The 20,352-nt window shown below is 31.8% G+C and overlaps 5 protein-coding genes and 1 long non-coding RNA gene across 7 annotated transcripts; 4 read left to right on the top strand and 2 right to left on the bottom strand.

Annotated features, from left to right (window-relative positions):
* The first annotated feature begins 1,741 nt into the window (after window positions 1–1,741).
* On the top strand, window positions 1,742–3,028 carry LOC138132259 (uncharacterized). Its single transcript, XM_069049689.1, has 5 exons — window positions 1,742–1,915; window positions 2,013–2,214; window positions 2,270–2,410; window positions 2,496–2,816; window positions 2,871–3,028. Exons 2-5 carry the CDS (start codon window positions 2,038–2,040, stop codon window positions 2,973–2,975), a joined length of 744 nt encoding a protein of 247 aa, XP_068905790.1. The 5' UTR covers window positions 1,742–1,915; window positions 2,013–2,037; the 3' UTR covers window positions 2,976–3,028.
* A 583-nt stretch (window positions 3,029–3,611) lies between these two features.
* On the top strand, window positions 3,612–7,321 carry LOC138132258 (uncharacterized). The gene is made up of 6 exons (XM_069049687.1): window positions 3,612–3,710; window positions 5,877–5,987; window positions 6,036–6,239; window positions 6,293–6,490; window positions 6,546–6,761; window positions 6,820–7,321. The coding sequence occupies exons 2-6, from the start codon at window positions 5,886–5,888 to the stop codon at window positions 7,114–7,116; spliced, it is 1,017 nt and encodes a 338-aa protein (XP_068905788.1). The 5' UTR covers window positions 3,612–3,710; window positions 5,877–5,885; the 3' UTR covers window positions 7,117–7,321.
* Window positions 7,322–7,741: 420 nt separating this feature from the next.
* On the bottom strand, window positions 7,742–9,961 carry LOC138132257 (O-glucosyltransferase rumi homolog). The gene is made up of 5 exons (XM_069049686.1): window positions 9,684–9,961; window positions 9,467–9,635; window positions 9,126–9,412; window positions 8,877–9,070; window positions 7,742–8,823 (listed from the first exon to the last, which is right to left on the bottom strand). The coding sequence occupies exons 1-5, from the start codon at window positions 9,805–9,807 to the stop codon at window positions 8,398–8,400; spliced, it is 1,200 nt and encodes a 399-aa protein (XP_068905787.1). The 5' UTR covers window positions 9,808–9,961; the 3' UTR covers window positions 7,742–8,397.
* Window positions 9,962–9,982: 21 nt separating this feature from the next.
* On the bottom strand, window positions 9,983–12,189 carry Tmem43 (Transmembrane protein 43). Its single transcript, XM_069049685.1, is given in 7 exon segments — window positions 9,983–10,459; window positions 10,513–10,732; window positions 11,196–11,436; window positions 11,489–11,620; window positions 11,676–11,899; window positions 11,954–12,076; window positions 12,079–12,189. Coding segments are annotated over 7 exon segments (1,278 nt in total). The 3' UTR covers window positions 9,983–10,232.
* A 227-nt stretch (window positions 12,190–12,416) lies between these two features.
* On the top strand, window positions 12,417–15,596 carry SiaT (beta-galactoside-a-2,6-sialyltransferase). 2 transcript variants are annotated; one of them, XM_069049684.1, is made up of 4 exons: window positions 12,417–12,843; window positions 12,895–13,116; window positions 13,170–13,544; window positions 14,862–15,596. In XM_069049684.1, the coding sequence occupies exons 1-4, from the start codon at window positions 12,417–12,419 to the stop codon at window positions 15,101–15,103; spliced, it is 1,266 nt and encodes a 421-aa protein (XP_068905785.1). In that variant the 3' UTR covers window positions 15,104–15,596. The 2 variants fall into 2 exon arrangements, with proteins under 2 accessions (XP_068905785.1, XP_068905784.1); XM_069049683.1 differs by having other exon boundaries at window positions 12,417–13,116.
* Window positions 15,597–17,909: 2,313 nt separating this feature from the next.
* LOC138132261 (uncharacterized) lies at window positions 17,910–19,285 on the top strand. Its single transcript, XR_011160038.1, has 2 exons — window positions 17,910–18,311; window positions 19,002–19,285. It is a non-coding gene; the product is annotated as an uncharacterized lncRNA (long non-coding RNA).
* Window positions 19,286–20,352: the final 1,067 nt, after the last annotated feature.

The raw sequence follows: 20,352 nt of genomic DNA, 5'->3' as shown, positions 1-20,352 counted from the left end.
GCCCACTAGTTGTTACAAACATTTATAATGACCCCGTATTTGCGTACTCCAGAAAATTAGTAAGAATTTGACATGGAAGAGGAATATTTTAGTAGACCTGAAAAAAATTCAAACTAGAAAATATATTTATTAATACGGAAAAAAAATACTTAATTAAAAAAATTTCAAATTTAGCAGCGACCTGATTGCATTACATTTTTTAAACGAAACAGTGAAAAGAAGTTTTCACTTTCAAATAAAAATTAAACATTTTCAAATAAATTAATCAAGCGCTGCATGTCATCCATGGCATGTCCATGGCTTTTATACAAAAAACTGATGAAAGGTGTCAGAACTGACATCAATATCGTAAATCAGCAAACATCTTCGTCGCGTTCTCATCGTGACAATAAATAATAATGTAGTCAATAAGTAATCATTAATGCATAGAATTTTTTGACATTGATTGTGCGATCTATATTTTTATATTAGTTTGATATATTTTAAATATAGATATGTTTGTGTTACTGGAGAATTAGATATCAAACGACGTGATTGCATCAAGTTTGAAATAATATTCATCGAAACGAGTTCACTGGATGTTACAGTGTATGGTTGCTCTTTATTAAGAACGAGTTGTTAACAATATACATAGAAAAGAGTTTATGTGGTTGGCATCTATTGATTAATAAAATAAAGTAACGGAAATCAAGTGTTCTTTGGTGAAGGTATTTTAATTTAAATGTTCACCTACAAGCATAAAACGTCTGCAAGTTTATAGACATGCCGCACCAAAAGCATTCAAGCCAGTTCCAAGCAAGTTATTGTAAAAAGTAAATATGTACATAGAGTACAGTTATGGCTTGTAATTATTGATGGTCCACGAATCGAGAAATTTAATGATATGGATGACAGTGAACTTGAACACCTGACATTTTGGTTTCACTCCAGAAATACATACATATTTGAACCTGAATAACAAACATCTGCCCAAATGTACGTGTAACTCCCAGTAATTGTTAATATTGACGTAAAATATTTGTTCAGTAATTCAAAGCTAATTAAATTCTTAAAAGAATATTCTTGTCTGAGTTTTTCTCAACTTCAAATTCATTGTTTACAGGACAATTAACAGTCGTAAATGTAATTCTAAAATAAACAAAATTATTCAAATTATTGGAAAAAAATATTATAGTTACAATAAGATACAAAAAATTTCGTTAGATAATCTCAGACTGCGATTGAGCCACTTATTTCTGGAGTTCTAATAACCAGCATTAGTGAATCATAATATAAATGCCCCTAATTATAATCTGCTTTTATTTATTGTAGATTATTATTACCGCTTGCAATCATTCGGATAAATTTGCTGAGAAAATCGACAATCCACTTAAAATATACCGTATGTTAAAAAAATTATCCCAGTACAGTGGGACTCTTGCGTAACATGTTTGAGCTTCATGATTTAACACCGTGATAAATGTCAAGACAACAGTTACAATTCAAGGAATGAAGGAAGTGTGATGACACACTTTGATCAAATTTTTTGATTGTTCTATACCTATTTCTCGTCTTATTTTAGCCATCTTCGCACAACCTCTTCTTCCAGTGAAAATTCATTTCAGTAATTAAATTTACGAAATAATTTCTTAAGCAAGTGGTATATTGATACATTAAAATTGTTTGCTTTCAATTACCGGATTGTATTTTAATGTTTTAAACTGAAAAATTGTTCCAATCATTTAAAAATAAATTGTAGAAAAGATGTAAACTGTTGAAAGTAATCAATATCTGATTTGAGGTAATGTCAAGTAGTTTTACGTCATAATTTACCTAGATAAACCTAGATAATTGTCAGCTGTATTAAATTTGATTAAAATACCAAGATAAAATTTAAATGAGGGAAAATCCCACACTGTAACAGTAAAGGAGGAAGGTAAGAAATATTTGTAACGACTTAAGTAGGAACAATTGTTTAAAATACATGATAAATTACTGCAAATGAAATTTTCTTTAATTTGAAAAAACTACAGCTGGTCCATTGCAAATAACAATAAAATGGCTGATGATTCGTGGGATATCGACTCTATCATGGAATTTCATCCATGCAACAGACCTCATGGCATGAAAGATTATGTTTTGTCAGATTTAACTGCAGAACAACAAATTAAGTTAAACGTGAGAAAAAGAGAGCAAATTAGAACTGACCAAAAATACTTAGCGGCTCATCCAGAAGTTTGCAACATGCTACTACTTAGTTTGTGTTCCTACTACACTAATCCACTTACAGATCAGAGGTTTAATTGTAATGATTTTACGAATTCTGTTGAAATCGAGGCCTAAATTTGATATTTACGAAGCCATCGGTCAGTACTTTACAAAATCTTCGGTCGATCTTAAGGAAGAAATCTACGCTTATCTGGAAGAAAGGGTAGGCAGTTTTAATTTTGATCGTTCATAGCTTTATTGTAACAGCACATTATTTGTATTTGATGAGTCCTATTCAAAAATTTTAGCAAAATATTTTGGCTGTCAACAGTACTATAGTAATACAAAAATCGAAAACAGCTTCTCAAGACACGTCCAGTGTCGGATATTTCAGAGACGAAGACGAAGAGAGTGAAAAATTAGTACAAACTGAAGATATGGAAGAAGCAGAGATACCGAAAGAAGGAGCAGAAGAATTGGAGGATCATATTCACAATCTCGGTGTACGTTGGGAACAAGCGCAAAAAGCAAAGCAAACTGCAGAAGAACTAGAGAAAATAAGTTTGAGCTCAACTGGAAAGCTCTGTCAGGGTATCTTGAATGATATCCTTGAAAATGTTTTCGAAGAAGTAAGCATTCAAGACTGCAAAATCACATGATAATGTTGTGCATTGTATTTTTAGGTAGACGCTCCTTCGCTAGGTTCAATTGCAAGTGTTGGATTTCCTGTCGATTACGAAGACCACGCAATTGGGTCGATACAATCTTCAGAAGAATCCCTTGACTGATGAATTTGTACCTGCTTTTTATAATTCTTTTTTTCAATAAAAAATTATGTGTGCTTACTGGTTTTTCTCCTTCACGCACGTGAACATGTAATATTTAAAAAGGAATTTTGTTATATTTTACTTTAATCTTATTTAAATTTGAGTTTCGTTAATTTTGAAATTTAACTTGGTAGTGAAATATTTCACACGGTGGGAAAAGGGCTTTTTTTTAGAAATTATCATGAGAATTATTGATTCATTATTAAGCTCGCTAACATTTTTTGAAGCTAAAGTAAAATAATAAAAAAAATTAGATAAACTCTTAATTAATTATATTAGTGTGTATTACTGAATTACTCAATTATTATCTGAAAAAGTTAACAATTATTCGAATCGAATAATTTAATCCTCGTGGAAAAATTGTATTTAATCATATTTAAATTTAACAATGCTGAAAATTGCGATTTTCAAAGAGATTATGATATGATCACCTTTTCGAAGCGACTATTAAAAACATAATTTACTCTAATAAAGTTAATTAGTCGGTTCTAACGAATTCATTTCCCACATCGATTATACTTCACACTACAATTTACACTTGAACTTGACAATGGTGGTAAAAAGTCGAACATCTTCCTCTGATACGAAGAGGTGGAAGAATATAAATGGTGAACGAAAACAAGCCATCGAAGAGTCCAAGTGAAGACCGTGTCTTAAGCACTTGTGTTGCAACCTCTAGTACAGTTCCAAAGACAGGTATGGAAACTTTTTTTTTTGGTTTTATATTGTCAGAATTTTTTACATTTAATAAATTATTTAAACAAATAGAAATTTTATTTTAAAATCTGAAAAAGTTCTGTGAAACATTGAAAGAATTGAACAATAAGTCTGATAGGTGAGAAAGGTGGTGTGCCATACAACGTAGTAATAAACAAATTTCGTTCAATTTTCCAAATAAAAATCTTAACGGATTCACGATGCACTGGCATTACTTGGCAAGGTAATAAAAGATATCGATAAGATTTAATGTGCAGTGCGGATGAGCAAAGCAAATAGCGTGGACACACAGAGAACTCGTTCTTTGGAATTTCAAAAAAAAAAGATTACATTACATGTACCGTTTATAAGATCTCGTAATATCCATGGATGTTTTGATGGGGCCATTTCCGAGAGCAAGTGAAACTGGACAGTTAGCCGAGTACCCTCAAAAAAATAACAGCAATAATTCATGCCAAAGACACAGCACAAATAAAAATTGATGTCAACCATAACGGCAAAACGTGCGTGTCTTTGCCAAGTGTCAAAACAGAACCAGCAATAATTGATTTGTATACACCGGGAGAAATAATTCAAGTCTGCACTCGATGTGGCCAACAATCATCATTGCTTGTCAAATACGAACTGTCTCGTGAATATCAATTAAACTTACTGCTCTTTACAAGCGTAGCCGTCAGGCCCAAATGACTTACAAGCGTGCTTAAACTTTTTCAGTTCGTTTTTTTTTTTAAGACGGAGATAATTTTTACAACAATTTTGATACCGGTCGTACAGAAAATTGCTTTCCGTCCATTAAATTTACGATAAGACTCACTCAAGTTTTAAAAAACAACACTAATGTAACTCATAAAATAATAATTCGCAAAACAGTTATCTTTAATCTGTATCGGAGGTACAGTCGAGTCTTTTAGAGTGGACACTCAACTATCCGAAATGATTTAAATTAACACTAACGATGCGACAGGTGTAAAAATATGAGATGAGTGTTTGTTAATTTATTTTCGAAGGGTCATTGCACGAAAATAGTACTTCCTTTATATATTTTTTTTAATTTACTGCTAAGTTCAGGAAAATATTCCCACGGATAAACCTTACCATGGTAATTATGCGATAGGTTAAAACGGCAGAACATAAGTACACTAATTAATTACAACTGCTAAGGCGTCCAATAGCAGGGACTATCTTAGGAATGCAGCTCAACTGTTTACTAACTGAATCCATTCATTCACATCAGCATTCATTGTTTATTTAAGTATTTCCATAATACAAATATCCGGTACACACTGCACTACTTTGTGAATGAAATCAATCAATCAATACTACATATTGTAGGTCTAACATGTTTTGTAATTTTTGGTTTTGTAATATTTATTTATTTATGATAATGGGAAAAAGTTACAATAATAATTTGCACTAAATTAAAACTGTAATCTTGACAACAGTCATATCACGTTTGAAATTAATTTAAATTTGAATTAACGAACTGTTGTTAATACATTCTAGGTTATTCGGAAACCATTTTCACCTCATTTTTATTCTACGCTCATTACAAGAAAAATACGAAAGGTCGTCTAGTTAGGACAAGAATAAAATCTATAGCGAGATAAATCTTGAATTATTTTTTTTAAAATAAATGGTTTGTTGCGAAATATGTTTAAAAAAAATTGAAACAAAATGTTTCCTATATTACAATGATTCAATGTTACTTTGTGTCGTTAAACTTACTCCTCTAGTAAAAAAATAATTTGATTCTTGCCAAAATGTGAATGCAACGTTCAAAAACTATATGAACATGTAACGTTGTTATGGCAGACGAATACATACAAGGTAATTCACGAGGAATAATGAATAGAAAATGCAACCCGCAATTCATCAGGAGAAAAACCCGGACATTTACCGCTTCGATGTCCGGCTTTTTGTTGCAATGTATTGTGGGTTGCATTTGCTATTCATTATTCCTCGTGAATCACCTTGTATACCCGATTAAAAAAAAATTATGCAATAAAACTAGATCCAACAGTTACGTATTTGTAAACATAGTCTGTTCCGTTGCATAATTTTATTATGTCGAAATCTTGTCCCATTCATTCAATTCATTCATAACTTCTAGTTAATCATCGTAATAATAATGCATTTGTTTTTTAGAGTGCAGTCATGCAGATTTTTATACTGTTAAATTTATCGGTGCTCATACTCACCGTTTCTTCTTTTGGTGGGAGCGAAGATAAGTTCTTGAAGAAATATGCAATGATGAAGGTAATTAATTTTGCTTCTTGAACAAGTTTCCTAAAAAATCTTTTCAAGATTTATGAGAGCTGCTTCGGTCCTGAGGTTGTTAAACAAATTCGTAAGGAAATGAAAGCAGCTTGTGCGAAATGCTCAGCTTTGGAAACATCACCGTCGCCGCCATCAACTAACCCTCCCAACACCAATGTACCTGAAAATCCTCCTCAACTGCCGAATTTCGATGCAGACAAGTTGCACCAAGCGATTCTGGCTTATCGACCTGTAGGTGGTGTAAAATTAATGATCGCATTGATTATGAAAAATACAATTTGTAGAATTCGCCGCCGCCGACGCCGTTTTACCGACCTTACGCGCCTTCTGCAGGAATGGCGCCATTTTACAGTTTGCCCTACGCCAATCCAGCATATCCAACACCCATGATCTATCCTGGTTTTCCCCAACAATCCAGTCAATTTTCGCCGTATGGTGGTTTTCCTCTAGTTAGCCAACCGTTTTATGGCAATCGCATGTCGGTAAGTCTTAATTTTTCCAAATCAAGAAAACTGTACCCTATGGGAATAATTGTAGCGTGACATGGACATTAAAGCACAGTTGGAAGCTTTAACGTCGAAAATGAGTGGCCGAGTCAAAAACATTACATGCGTCATGCAAGAACTTGGATATTTGGATGAAAATCTGGAGCCAAACTATCATAAAATTTCCGAAAGGATTTCCACGTTGCCGGTGAGCGACGAGCTCAAGCGAGATATGCAAGAAGGAGTCACTTTTTGTCAGCAATTTTCAGTGAGTACTGAATAAGAAGAATTTTAAATTATAATGTTTTTACATTTTATTTTTCCAGCAATGCGTTCCGGATGTGAAGAGAGATAAATCACCACTCTCCCGTGAATTAATCCGACCAATGTTCTTCTTCAAATGTTACAAACATAAGAAATTAGAAGCTTGCATAATGAAAGATGTGAGAGAAAAGTACGCTGGTGTAACTGACGAAGAATTTGATAACGACGTCGAATTGAGAAGAACAGGAAAGGCAGTAAATCAATCAAAATCCGAAAAAGAGATTAACGAATTAGTTTCATCCATGTACGAATTTTTATATGGAAGCGAAAGTAACATCAACATTGACGGAGTTTTATAAAATAGATTTAAACCAAAAAGTGCCTGAAATTCGTACTATAATTTATGTTACAGCAATATTTTTCACTGCAATTATTTATGTATTTAATTTTATTTACGTAATTGAATTTTGACGACCAAACTGATCTGCATTTCGATCAAGTTTTCTTTGTTAAAATTTGATACCTACGTAAGGGTTTTGCAAAGAATAAAAGGATACAGAACAATTTTGTTTTACTTTTTTAAAACTTGAAATTAAACATTTTGATACTTCTATGTTGTTTTTAAACTTGAAATTCTTTATTAGCCGTTTTACAAGCTGAACTTTAATTTGAACCAACTCTCAAGTTTAGAATTTCTAAATAGGTAATAAAGCAAGAAACCATTTTGTTTGACTTAATAAGCAAACATATTATGACTTACTTTTTTAATAAACTGATAACATCAAAGTCTTAATAAACACATTTCCAATTAATTTAAAACTTAGGGCAGATGGGTGTAATACTCTTTGTTAACCTTGAAAAATTGCTGGCTGTTCGCCAATTTTAAAATTAAACGACCCATGATTTCTTCTTAAATTTTTTTAGATAGGTAATAATTTTTTTGGGATAGTGGGTAGGCAGTGAAATAAATTTTAAAGAAATTAGTTCTTTTGCATCTCCATTTATTAGGACTGAAGTTTTAAAATGTAGGTACGTATTCAACACATTCTGTGACATGTGGGCCATTGGTAACCCACATATACTTTCCATTTAGCGATTTTTACCGTTAAAATCTCTAATCACAGGATATTTTTGATATTAAAAATTAATGTTTAATTACATAATCTCATTCAAAGCAGCTAAATTCTATTTAAAAACGCTTCTTGACTTGTAACGTATTTTATACTTCATATTTTTTATTAATAAAACTAGCATTTCTATTCTGAACAGGTATGTTCTGCTGCGTGGGCAGTCGGTGGGCCACGTGGCACGAACGAAAGTTCAGCAAAGCTTGGGCATGAAATACGTTAACAAAATCAAGTGATTGATGATATCATTACCTACTTTGTCATATTTTGATCAGATCACATTAAAAAAAAAATGTTTAAGAAATATGCTACATTAATACAATAAATTAATTAATATCATACCTACATAAACATTTATAAATGTATGTATTATAAATATGATAAATAAGTCACAATTAAAAATATCACATCTAAGAGTAGTGTCACTTATTAATAATTATTGTCATTTATTATTGTCAATTATTTAGATATTTCAATATAAGCTCATCTGGGATGAAAGCTAAAGTCTCAGCCTTAATTTCTAATTTCAATTAGATTCTTATCTAACTGTGGTTGATAAGTTAACAATGCTGCATATTTTTTAAGTAATTTGCGCCAGTAACAAGTTACATCACTCAATTTGAGATTGTTCCATATAACATTATACCCATTTTCAGCAATTTCTTTTGCAATGTCATCATGCTTTATAATGAAGTCTAGTAATTCTTCTAGTTTTTCCTTAGTTGCATTTGCTTCAACAGGTACATAATGAATCCAAGGTTTTAAAGCAGGATAAAAAAATTCCATCCATTCATTTCCCACATGAAAAACTAGGGACTTACACAACAGAATATGCTTAAAACGAAAACTAGCTGCTACACCTCTGAAATTATAAAGATATTTGTATTTGCAGTGGTCTTCAAATGAAACTTCTGAAGCTGGGGGTTGGTGTAAAGTATCCTATTAATAAAAAAAAAACTTATTTTGTATTTTGAAAATAAGTAAAAACATACTGCATCTGATTTCCAAGCCTGGTTTTTGGTATACTGTGCATCAACTAGGTTTGGCTTTTCTCTTGATAACAATACTAAAGGATCTCTTTCTCCACTTGTTCTAGACCCTCTAAAAAATCCTTTAGGAAATTTATCATTCCAAGCAGTTTTATTGCCTATTCTTCCCAACAAATCTCTGTGTACATCCCAACGCCCTAATTAAATACATTCAGTTACAAAATGTGAAAAAGTTTACTTTGTGTGACTGACCTATTCCCCTAGGATATAGAGAAATAGCAGGACCACCTTCCCAGAAAGCCCAAGCTGGGTACATTATGTCATGATAGTCACTGGTTTTACTAAATGAAAATACTGGTCCAAAAACACCATATTTTTTGTGAATTTGTGGCCAATCTCGAGTATTTATTATAAATTCCATATCTGGTAACTTAGGTAAAAGTCTCAACAAAAAATGTTCGATCCCTGCACATCTTGCAGGAAACATACAGTTTTTGTCTCTATACAAATGATGATCTATAATTTGATACTTTGTTCCTCTAAAAATGCTTTAATTAAAAAACAATTCTGTCCCTTTTTTATATTACTACTACTTGGTCTTAACATTGTTTATTAACTGTTGAGTAATTCCTTTTTTAAATGTTTTCAGATCATTCGATATTACAGGAGAATGGCAACTGCATTTTGTTTCGTCACAAGGTCTGTAATTTTCTTTAGCTGTGTTAATTAGATTCTTGTATTTTAAATATTTATTATTAATATCTACAAATCTACGCTTTTAATTTAAACCCAAATAAAATCCATTCATACCTTTTGAATACATATTAATTTTCGACGTATTGCAGTTTCCTTTTTCATTTACCAAGCACACATCACTTGCACTACATAATGTTACAGATAATAAAAATAAAAATTTAAAGTTGGAGTATATCATTTTTTGTTTGTTGAGGTTAGAATTGGGATAAATAAACAGCTGTCATATAGTTTTTGTGGTTGCTGTCAAAACTCTTTGAGTGTCACCACTCTTAAAACAGGAAAGCTAAAGTAGAAAATATTATTTGCTACTTTAATACTTTTCTATTTAACACTGAAGTAAAACAAAGAAACTCTTATTGTTTTTAACATTTTATTTTGCTAGAGAGAACAAGCTATTTTCAAAGAACTTCTTACCTTTTCAATTCTTGTAAAATTGCAATGTTTTCAATTTACAAATTGTTAGAACAATCTACTTGTATTAAGTACGTCAAGTTACATTGTTAGAATTGAAAAAATTATTGCAAATCATGCCTAAACAAAGCCTTTGACTAAAGCAATTATGCTCTTTTAATTGACTACTTATTAGTTGTCAAAATCCGAATTTTATCTACTGTAATATCCATTTTGATTTTGGGCAATGTTATACATTCCCATTGTACAATAGAAAAATGGACTAATAGCAGCTGCAACTAATCCAGCACCTAACATGGGCCTATACAAAATCCAAGCAATGGCAATTACTAGTAAAGACACAGAGACTGATATTGCAAAATTTGTTGATGATGTCATATCCCCCAGTACAATATTTTTCAAAAATGGGATTCTGAAAACTGAGAACATTTCATTAACACATAATGTAAATACACTTACAATTAAAACTCACACAGAATTTTAATTAACTTTGCTAAACAAACTGAAGATGCATATAATATAAAAATTCCTGCTGCTCGTAATTTCCACGTTTCTAATCTAACATCTGAGTGTTCAGCATTGAATATTTGATTTATGTTTAATTCTCCATGACGCAGTAGAGCAAGTCTATGTCCTTTGCTTGTGGTGTATGGGACTAAAACACCATCTTTTTGCATTGCAACTATAGAAACCTGTAATTTCACAATTGAATTAAGCACGACCCGTTGGATTACAACCGGCCTGTTCATTTCATTAAAAATGCATAATGAAAATGTTTCCGAGAAAGAGCTTATTTCCGCCGATGAGGGCGCCACAGGCCGGGCGCTTCACTAAAAATAATAATCAATACGCAATACCAAAGAACAATAACAACGCCAAACACAAAAACAAGGTATAATAAGGAAAACATTCACAAATTTAATTTCGAAGCAGCAAAAAACAAGGACTTTTTTTGACTTCAAATTCAATGTCATTTAAATAAGAAAAGTTCTCGGTGACAAAAACTTAAGACGAATAATATCCCCAAAAAAACGCTCGTTTAATATCGCTCTACGGGGATCGCTCAAATCAAACTATCATACACTTTTTAACAGGCCGGTTATAATAGAGCAGGTCGTGGAATTAAGTAACTGCTTTGACTAAAACTAAACATACCATTTCATTAGCAACTCCAGCATAATAAAATTGAACTCGTATATCTCCCACTTCTGGATTCCAAACATCATCACAATGATAATAAATCCCCATGTGCAACTTTACATCTTTTCTTTCAGGTCTTTCATCACTTGTAACTTCCACATAGTCATTAAATTTATCTTTGATTTCATCTCCCAATGTCAGATGACCAACTCGAACAAAAGGTGAAATATAAGTATGTGACTTTAAGGGGATGTCACTATAAAACTTTGTAAGTTGATTGTAAAAATTCACTACTCTTATTTGTTTACCTGGGATTGTGATGACCATGCCTTATATAAAAACTGCTACTATCTACTACTTTATCTCTCCATTCTGTTACATAGTAATAATCTGAAGTATCATAATTCTGCTCTAGACCATTATCCACATAGTCTCTAGGTCTAGAATGTATTTCCAATTTAACTAGAGGGACATTCTTGCTATTTAGAATCTTACGATCTTTCCTCAACCCATTGGTACATTTGCACACGCCGCTTTAACTTGACAGCTTGTATTGAAATACCATATTCAGGCTCAGTGAGTGGCTCATCTATAAGTAATGCTCCAGTAATATGGACTAAATGTCCATCAAGCTCTGGTCTAATTCGTTCATATGGATTAAGTGAAATAACGCTATTGTAAGCCTCATCTAATGAATGGGCATGGTGAACCGCTCTTCCCTACACAGTACAAGAATATAACATAACCTAACACACGGAAAAATACAATCTAACCTCGTTCCAAGTCAAAAGCCAGATTCCTACACACAGTAAAGCAAGGCCAATCAGGGATGTTATAAAGCTTCTTTGAAACTCTTCGATCAAAGACGAGGAAGATGAAGATGATGGCATAATTAAAAGACGATTATGTGAAACAAAAAACACGCATGCCCGGAGTATAGCATAAATTCCAGGGGCAATAAAATTGCCCAGCTGCAGAAAATGAATTTTTCATGTGAAAACATCAACATTATAGCAAAAACATCAAACTCGTGAGTTACTAACAATCCCCTTTCTTTTATTTTTCATTAATTTCTAATAGAAATTGTTTCTGTTTCCTGTTTATTTTCATATATTTTCGCAGTTTGGGGATATTGATTTTACGGTAGTTGTTTTGGTTGGTAATTCCCATTTTCCTTTTAGGACAATTTGAAAAGGGCGACGGTAATTTCTTTTTCAGATAGTATAAAACAAAGCAATGAGAGCTCTTGTCGTGTCAATATGGGTCTTTATCAATTTGGTGTTCTTTGGCATGTGTGGGTATATGTATTTACTTTGGTCTCAATATTGGATGTTCATGGAACGTCAAACTGGAACCACCACCTCGACTTACGATCAACAGATTTACTATTACAATCGCGGCTATTTGCCTAATGAAATGAATAAGACTCATAACAGTACAGAAAGTAAAATGAGAATTAAACACAGCCTTAAAGATAACATTACGGTCACGTTAATTAAAAATAGTAAACCTAGATTTCCAAATTTGCAAGGAAAAGATTTTGAATTAGACACCAAGAAATACAGTTGCTTAAAAAACGACACTTCCGGTGAATGCCGCAAGAAAACAGCTGAATTTAAAGAGAAATTGTTAAAGGAATTAAGACGAGTTCTTGAAGATGAAGGTAATATTCTTAAAATAGGCATGGAGAATCCTTACAATGTCCAATATGAAGGAATTAAAGGTAATTTTAACAATAAATCTCCAAAGCAAATCATGTGTGCGTTAAAAAAAATTAAACTGAAGACACTTAAACGGGGTGATATTGAGGGTGGTCCGCACAATCTCGGCGATTTTCTTCCCAAGAGAAATTTATTCGAAACGCGAAAATTTAATAGTTGTGCAATCGTAGCTAGTGCCGGGGCACTTAAAGATTCAGGTTTGGGCAAAACCATTGGTGGGTTTTTTGGTTAATACATATTTCGTTTCAATTAACAATTTTAATTTTAGATTCTCATGATTTAGTATTACGCTTCAATCACGCTCCAACTAAAGGTTTCGAGGAAGACGTAGGACGAAAAACAACAATTCGCGTATTGAACTCTCAAGTTGTTACCAGAAAAGAGTTCAAATTTCTTGAATCCGACATGTATAAAAATGTGACTGTCGTGGCGTGGGATCCGAGTAATTATAAATCGACGCTTGATGACTGGCTCGAAAAACCCGAATTTAATTTGTTTCCTACGTACGTCGAATACAAGAAGAGGAATGATAAAGCTCGATTTTTCTTAATAAACCCACAAAGTCTGTGGGATTTGTGGGATTTTCTTCAAGATAATTCGCCCAGTAGGCTCAGGCGAAATCCTCTTTCTTCCGGATTTTTAGGTTGGTACTGTTATTTATCAACGCAAAATAAAACGTTTATAACCAATTAAAGTAGTATAGGTTGTAACGTACATAAATTCATCAATAGGGTTGTACATGTTCCTACAAGACAAAAATTTAAGTGACGTTAAAGATGCAATTATATTTATTTAGAAGAACTCAAACGCCTATTATTTAATTAAATGATGGAATGGTTTTTATTATTTTAATTTGTTAAGTATGGACAGGCACTTTGGAAAATAATTTCTGGATAAAATATTTTTAACATAATTTTATGCATACATATTGCTGTTTCTAAGAAATGAGTAAAAATATTCAGTTAAGTTTTGTTACTTTCACACTACATTTCGACATAGTCTTTGAAAACATTCTTCTTGATTTTTAATGTTCAAAAAAAAAATGCTTGGGTAAGACAACATAAAATTATAACGAATAATGTGCGTATTGTAGAATAAAAAAACTCCACTTTTTCTTCATTTCATGAACAGTTCCAATAAAATTTTATACAATGTTTTTATTTCCCACGGGATTTTAAGTTTTGCTAACAACTGTATACAATGCAGTATTTATATGTTTCCACTTACTTTTTATTTACGCTCTCAGTATCAATAAAGAATAAAGAAGTAAAATAGGTTATTGTAGTCATTTCTGCTTATTGCAGAATTTAAAATATATATAATTTTCTATGTCGGTGCCTTTAAACTTATTAATTCTGTGAATCTGTTTTCCACTTACTGTATAAGTTTGTCATGAGTACAATATGCCGATTATCCACTGGAAAACGTATAATTATGGAAAATTTTCAATTATATGTGAAAGAAATTATTCTATTGTTTTATTAAAACCGCGTGTTATCGCTTAGGCGCTGACAGACCAGAGAATTAATCATCAACTGAGACAGTGCATTTTCTACAAAAGATGACATTTAAAATTTGTGTCGTCTAGAGATGACCTGTGATGAATAAGAATCAAAAGAGTTTTCAAAGCCAACTGAACAAATTAATTATTTATTGATATGTAGTACTAATATAAACAATTATAATTATAATAATAGACGACTATTAATCATTCCGGTCTATCAACCTTTACTCACGTTTAAATTTGAGGAAATACAGCTTAGGAAGTGGTTTATGAATGTTTCAAAATCCAAATCTAATAAAGTTTGTTTTCATACGGAAATGATTCGTTGCGGACTGCTATAGTTACCCAATTTTCATAGTACAACTATTACATAAATTCTGCTCTTATATAGCTTAATCTCGCAATATTGGTATAAAAAATGATTGTTAACCAATAATGAATAACTTTTTGTTGTAGGTCTAGGTATTTTGCTACCAGTGTGCAACTTTATCGATATTTTTGAGTACGTCCCTTCGACAAGAGTCACTAAACGTTGCCATTACTACGATCCTGAAGATAATTCTGCTTGTACTTTCGGGGTTTGGCATCCACTAGCTGCTGAAAAACTTCTTACGTATCATATTAACACGAACGACGATCAAAGGGTTTTCCAAGACGGCTACGTCAGAATCCCCGGATTTAAGAATTTCAAATGCTGAGTAGAAATTGAGGACAGTTTTAATCATTAGGTTTTTCGTTGGGACTCTTAATGAATTAGAGTATCGACGTCAATTAATTCAGAACTGCAGATGTGGTCTTTGATGAATCACCGATTTTTTTTGTCGGTTAATTTCCGTTTTGCGTATTATTGTGTGAGTTATAAGCGGTTTTGTGGTTAATTTGAGAACATCTATCAGCTAAACAACGTTTCCGGAATTTCAAAGTCGTCTTTTCGACATTTTTTGAGTGTAGTTTTTTTCTAATTTCGTAATTGTTCCAAGCCCGATTTTCAAATGTAAACATTGGCGCTGTCACATCTAGTGACAACTAACTTTAGCATTAAAAGACGAATCTTGTGATATTCATGTAATAGTGATAATTTGAAATTTCAATTGGAATCTGGTAGGCTAGCAAATTAAATAGAGTTATGCAAGAATTGTAATTTATTTAATGTAAAAGACACCTAACTGATTAAAAATGAAAAACACTTAATTTTGGAAAGTTTTTTCAGTCTTACAAACCCATCATCACTTCATCACTCATTTCCTTTATTATAATTTTAAACTACTTTTGTTTTTGTTTTTAACATTTACTTTTATCTCCCAACGTGCTTTATGATTAAGAAGCCAGCGGCAAATAATTCTACTGTTCGTGTAAAATGTTTTCACTGAAATGCAAATAAAAAATAAAGGATTTGAATACATACCATTCTAGTTAGGCTATTTTTAATTATCGCTTCTGGCATCATATTCCAGATGAAATTCTTTTACCACAAGTCAGAAGCTTTAATGTAAAAAGGCACAGATTGACAACATTGTGAGTAGTGAAACTTGAGATCATTCGATTTTACTAGAAATACCACTCATTCTTTACCGAAAGTGAATGCGATCTTACTATCTATTTTTCATACACTGAAAATGCTAACATTTTCGACATATCTGAAAACCATTAATAACAACGATAAATGTAGAGATAAGTATGTATTTAAAAGTTACTAAACTGAAGAATTTTTAAATATAAAAAATAAAATCTCAACAATTTTCACAAAAAAATGGCAAATCACAGTGTCTAAGAAGATGAGATTTTTTGGATGGAAATAAATATGTATTATATTATTTTTGAAATTAATATGTGATTGTTTTATTTTTCAATTCAGTTCCTCAAACTTTGATTTCTGATTATATATATTTCAAAATAATACATTTATCAAAATGCAATTAGTTAATTTAGAAAGAAACAAAACATTAGTTTATTCAAGGGACAATAATTTTTGTTCTTTAATTTTACAAAATGTATTAATGAATGAAATAACCACTTTTTAAACAAAAAACATTTTCGTTGGACGGATATATCATAGAGGATTAAACGTTATATACGATTATGTTAATAATTTACGCAAGTTATTAATTGTTGCAACGAGGCATTTTTTAGCTAATAAAATAAATAAAACCGATATTGTGCAGTTGCATCAAAATATAATTAATATATTCGTTATCTCTACCAGATTTCACAATCTGAAGAATATTTACAAATTATATTTATGTACGTATTTAAAAACAAAGTTATAGTTATTTCTGGTTAAACATCTTTAGAAAGTAATTAATTTTTCTGACTATTTTTATTTTATTACATTGTAAAACTAACAATCGTCTGACTAAAGGGATTTTACTTTTTTCTTTGAAGAAACAGGCAATTTATAGATAAACTGTAAACAGATATGACGCTAATTGGGGTGAGGTGTGTTCAATGGCAAGATTAGAGCTCATCCTGTTTATAAATCCACGTAAAACACATTACGTTTGCCAGGGTTTTTCAAAATTAGGAAATTCAACTTACAACCGGTAGTGATTAGTTCCAAATATTTGTTAAACAAAAATAATTCCGAGTGTGTACAAGAAAATGTGATGAAATAAACTTGCTGCTACTAAAATAGTACATAACTGCAAATTCAGTTTTTTTGATTTTTATGGACCCAGTTACTGAACCGTGGCTCAGATAGAGAAAGTGAATTGGCAGCAATCGTTTTATGATAAACAACTTGTGAAAACAAATTCTAAATGTACAGTTCAGCAAAAATGCATCATCGGTAGAAGAGAAAAAAGAAGAGAAAATTTTGGCGTGGAGGCGCACAACTTGCTGAACTCATCGTGTGATTCATATGAACCTTGATAAATCGTCTCTTTTAAACAATAGGTGTTATGATATTAAGTCAAGATAAAATCTAAACTCTGCCGTTTATAAATGGAAGTCGTTTAACACCCCAGTAAAGGAGGATTCCCTTGTATTTTTTTTACTAAAGCTTACCGCTTAATTAAAATTCTGTGCATCCACTTGAAAGATTTTGGTTTACCACAGTGATCATTTACATGTAGTGATCTAATAAAACTCGGGGTTAATTCGTTGATTCATTGGTCGTGAAAAATATTTCAGTAAATGGGTTGGGCAACAAGAGGACATCAGGTGGTTTTTGTTCTTTTTTCTTTTATATTTTATAGCTCATGTGCATACATCTACGACATGCATGTTAAACAAGTTAAAGCGTTTTATCATCATTGCATTGATACTAATCTTAAGAACATAACAATGCAAAAGGAATCATTTAAATATCGTGTTTGTTTGTCAACTAAGGATCGCTGATATATTAAAATTAGATTTGTCTGTTGGTGGATTTTTGACAGCGTTCGAATTTAAATTTACAATTGATTTATCTCAAGAAGTAAACACCATCGGCTCATTCATAAATTTGTTTTAACTGTGTCACAAATTCGATAAGATAACTAATTGTTTTGACGTCGTATTTTCATTTCACAATTGCTGAGTCAATTTTAGTTCCCTAAAAAGGAATTTGGGAAAAATACGCCGATTGATCGCTCTATTTCCATACACTTATCTCAAAACTTCATGCATTAAATTACCATAAATATATTTTTAAAGTCACCGTGATTTAACAAATTCGATTCTGAAAATCATCCGAGGACACATTAAAATATTTAATTGTATGGTTGATGCCTATTGTCAGACCTAACCACCAAAATATAGTAAGTATGCGATTTATATAAAATGATTCACGCGCGCGACAACAAAGACTGGAACAATAGGGCAAACGATTGGACATTGGCTAAGTGATTCAATGTGACAAGTTGCAAAACCACCGCTGGGTTGATGGTAAATCTTCGTCAAGTGAGATTTAAATTGGGATTGTAAAAGGTAAATTATTTCACGCAACGGTGAGTTTCTATTCAATGAACGCTCAGTACATACCCACTATTACGTACGACAAAATTAAGTTCAACCTTAATTTATGGGGCAATTAAAACAATTTGTAAATATTGTGAAAAATTTTTAAACAACAAATAAAAGTCCTCCTTTGGAAATTCTGTGCTTCGAGCAAATGAAATTCAGAAATTGTCTTCGTCATTATCTTACGATAATGCAACTGATAGCTGATAATAATACATAACTGTTTATTTACATCGAAAATTGGACAAATATTTTAATTTTTATAATTACTGTTCCGTTCGTCCTTTCTTGGTTGTCCGAAAAATATATGAACCTTTTTGTCCAAAATTCCGAATCCTTCATAGTGGTTGTACCTAACTATAAACTCAGAGAGATCCTTAAGTGCCTTGCCCAACGCATTTTCCTTCGTTGGTAAAGATTCTACAACAAAGTTTTTCCGCTGTAAGCGGTGTTGAAAGTAGCCAAGCAGCTTATTTTCCAGCTGCTGGGTGACTTTCGGGTTTACATTTCTAACGGCTTCTTTTGATTACTGTTGGAAAACCTTTGGAATCTTTTTCGACGTCTGTGGGTGGTACCTGAGCTTTTCCTATAGTGATTTTCTCTTACACCTTCCAATGATAGATGACATGGATGTTCCATTGAAGTTGTTGTCTCTAGGTCTTCCTTCGGAGCGTTAATTACTCTGGATTTAGTCCTTGAGGATTCAAAGGGATTTTTTTCTATTTTTAACTAGTGATTCATCACGTGGCGTGGATTTACTGTTGTTTATATTGCAAGCTCTCTCTTTTTATGATCAGTATCAACGACCGTGCTATTGGAAGTCGTACTTTTTAGTAACTAGATGTGTCGTACAGTTTATTAATAAGATTGTCTTTTTGTATCACTATGTATTAAAATGTAAAGTATGGAAACTTTAACTGGAATAAAATTCATAACTTGGACATGGTTGATTTTTGTAAAAAATCCCGAAACAGGTCGATTTTTGTTTTTCTTTGCACACATTTTGGCGCATATGGTTTTTGCATATCTCCTCCCGGAAGTGAGCAACTTTTTTGTATTTAAATTGTATTAAGAAGAGCAAAATGATAACTGTAAATAACCACAAGAAGAGTGTTTGTAAATGATCTACCCATTTTTAATTTAAAAAAAGGAAATTAATTTTAATTGATAATTAAAAATAATCGTAGCTTGTTAATTATAAACAGAAATAAAGCGAGCTGTTATAATGAAATAAAATTGGATATAGATATAAGTGTAATAAATAAACATATGGAGTAATTGTAAAACTGAAAAAATATATACTTATGCAATTATTGTGGCTGGACTGTACAGATGTACAAAAAGAAGTGTCTACAATTTTTGAGAAAAATTGTTTAAATAACTTACATCTAACATGAATTTTATTATGTTTAAGTAATTTACGTCGAAGTAAACGAGCGCTGTTTATAAACAAACCGTCCACTGTTTCATTAAACTAAGAATTCGCGATCAACATTAATGTGATTTTTCTATTTTATTTTTACGGTTTGCTTTGCATCGCATTACCTTAGGTTTGTAAAACAAAAACCTTGTAAGCATGGGTTAAGATCTACATCACTTCCCGTACACTTCCGATTTTACTATTCCAGTGCGTATTGATTCAGAATATTTATAAACGCAAATAACGACAATTTGCATATTAGTTTACGCGGAAAATAATTTAATTTGAATGTTAACAATCGATTATTGTTTGCTACCATCTTCGATCCGAAGGTTGCGTTCAAGGTTTAAAAAAAATCACTTCAAAGCAAAGGATGAAAATAAATTTCAAACGATTTCCTTTTTTTTAAATCTTTCTAGAGATCTTACATGGTAATATTGGTAATTGAGGCGTCTTAATTGAATTAACGATCAAAACAATAAGTACATCGAACTTTGGTTCACCGAAACACAAAATCTTCCGTTTACGTAAACAAATCACGTGAAAGATCTTGAAAATAACTGCAGCGATGTTTTCAAAAATTTAAAT

The sequence above is a fragment of the Tenebrio molitor genome, chromosome 5 (genome assembly GCF_963966145.1).
Source record: "Tenebrio molitor chromosome 5, icTenMoli1.1, whole genome shotgun sequence".
Classification (NCBI taxonomy): Eukaryota; Metazoa; Arthropoda; class Insecta; order Coleoptera; family Tenebrionidae; genus Tenebrio; species Tenebrio molitor.
This window is presented reverse-complemented; position numbering and strand designations above follow the sequence as displayed.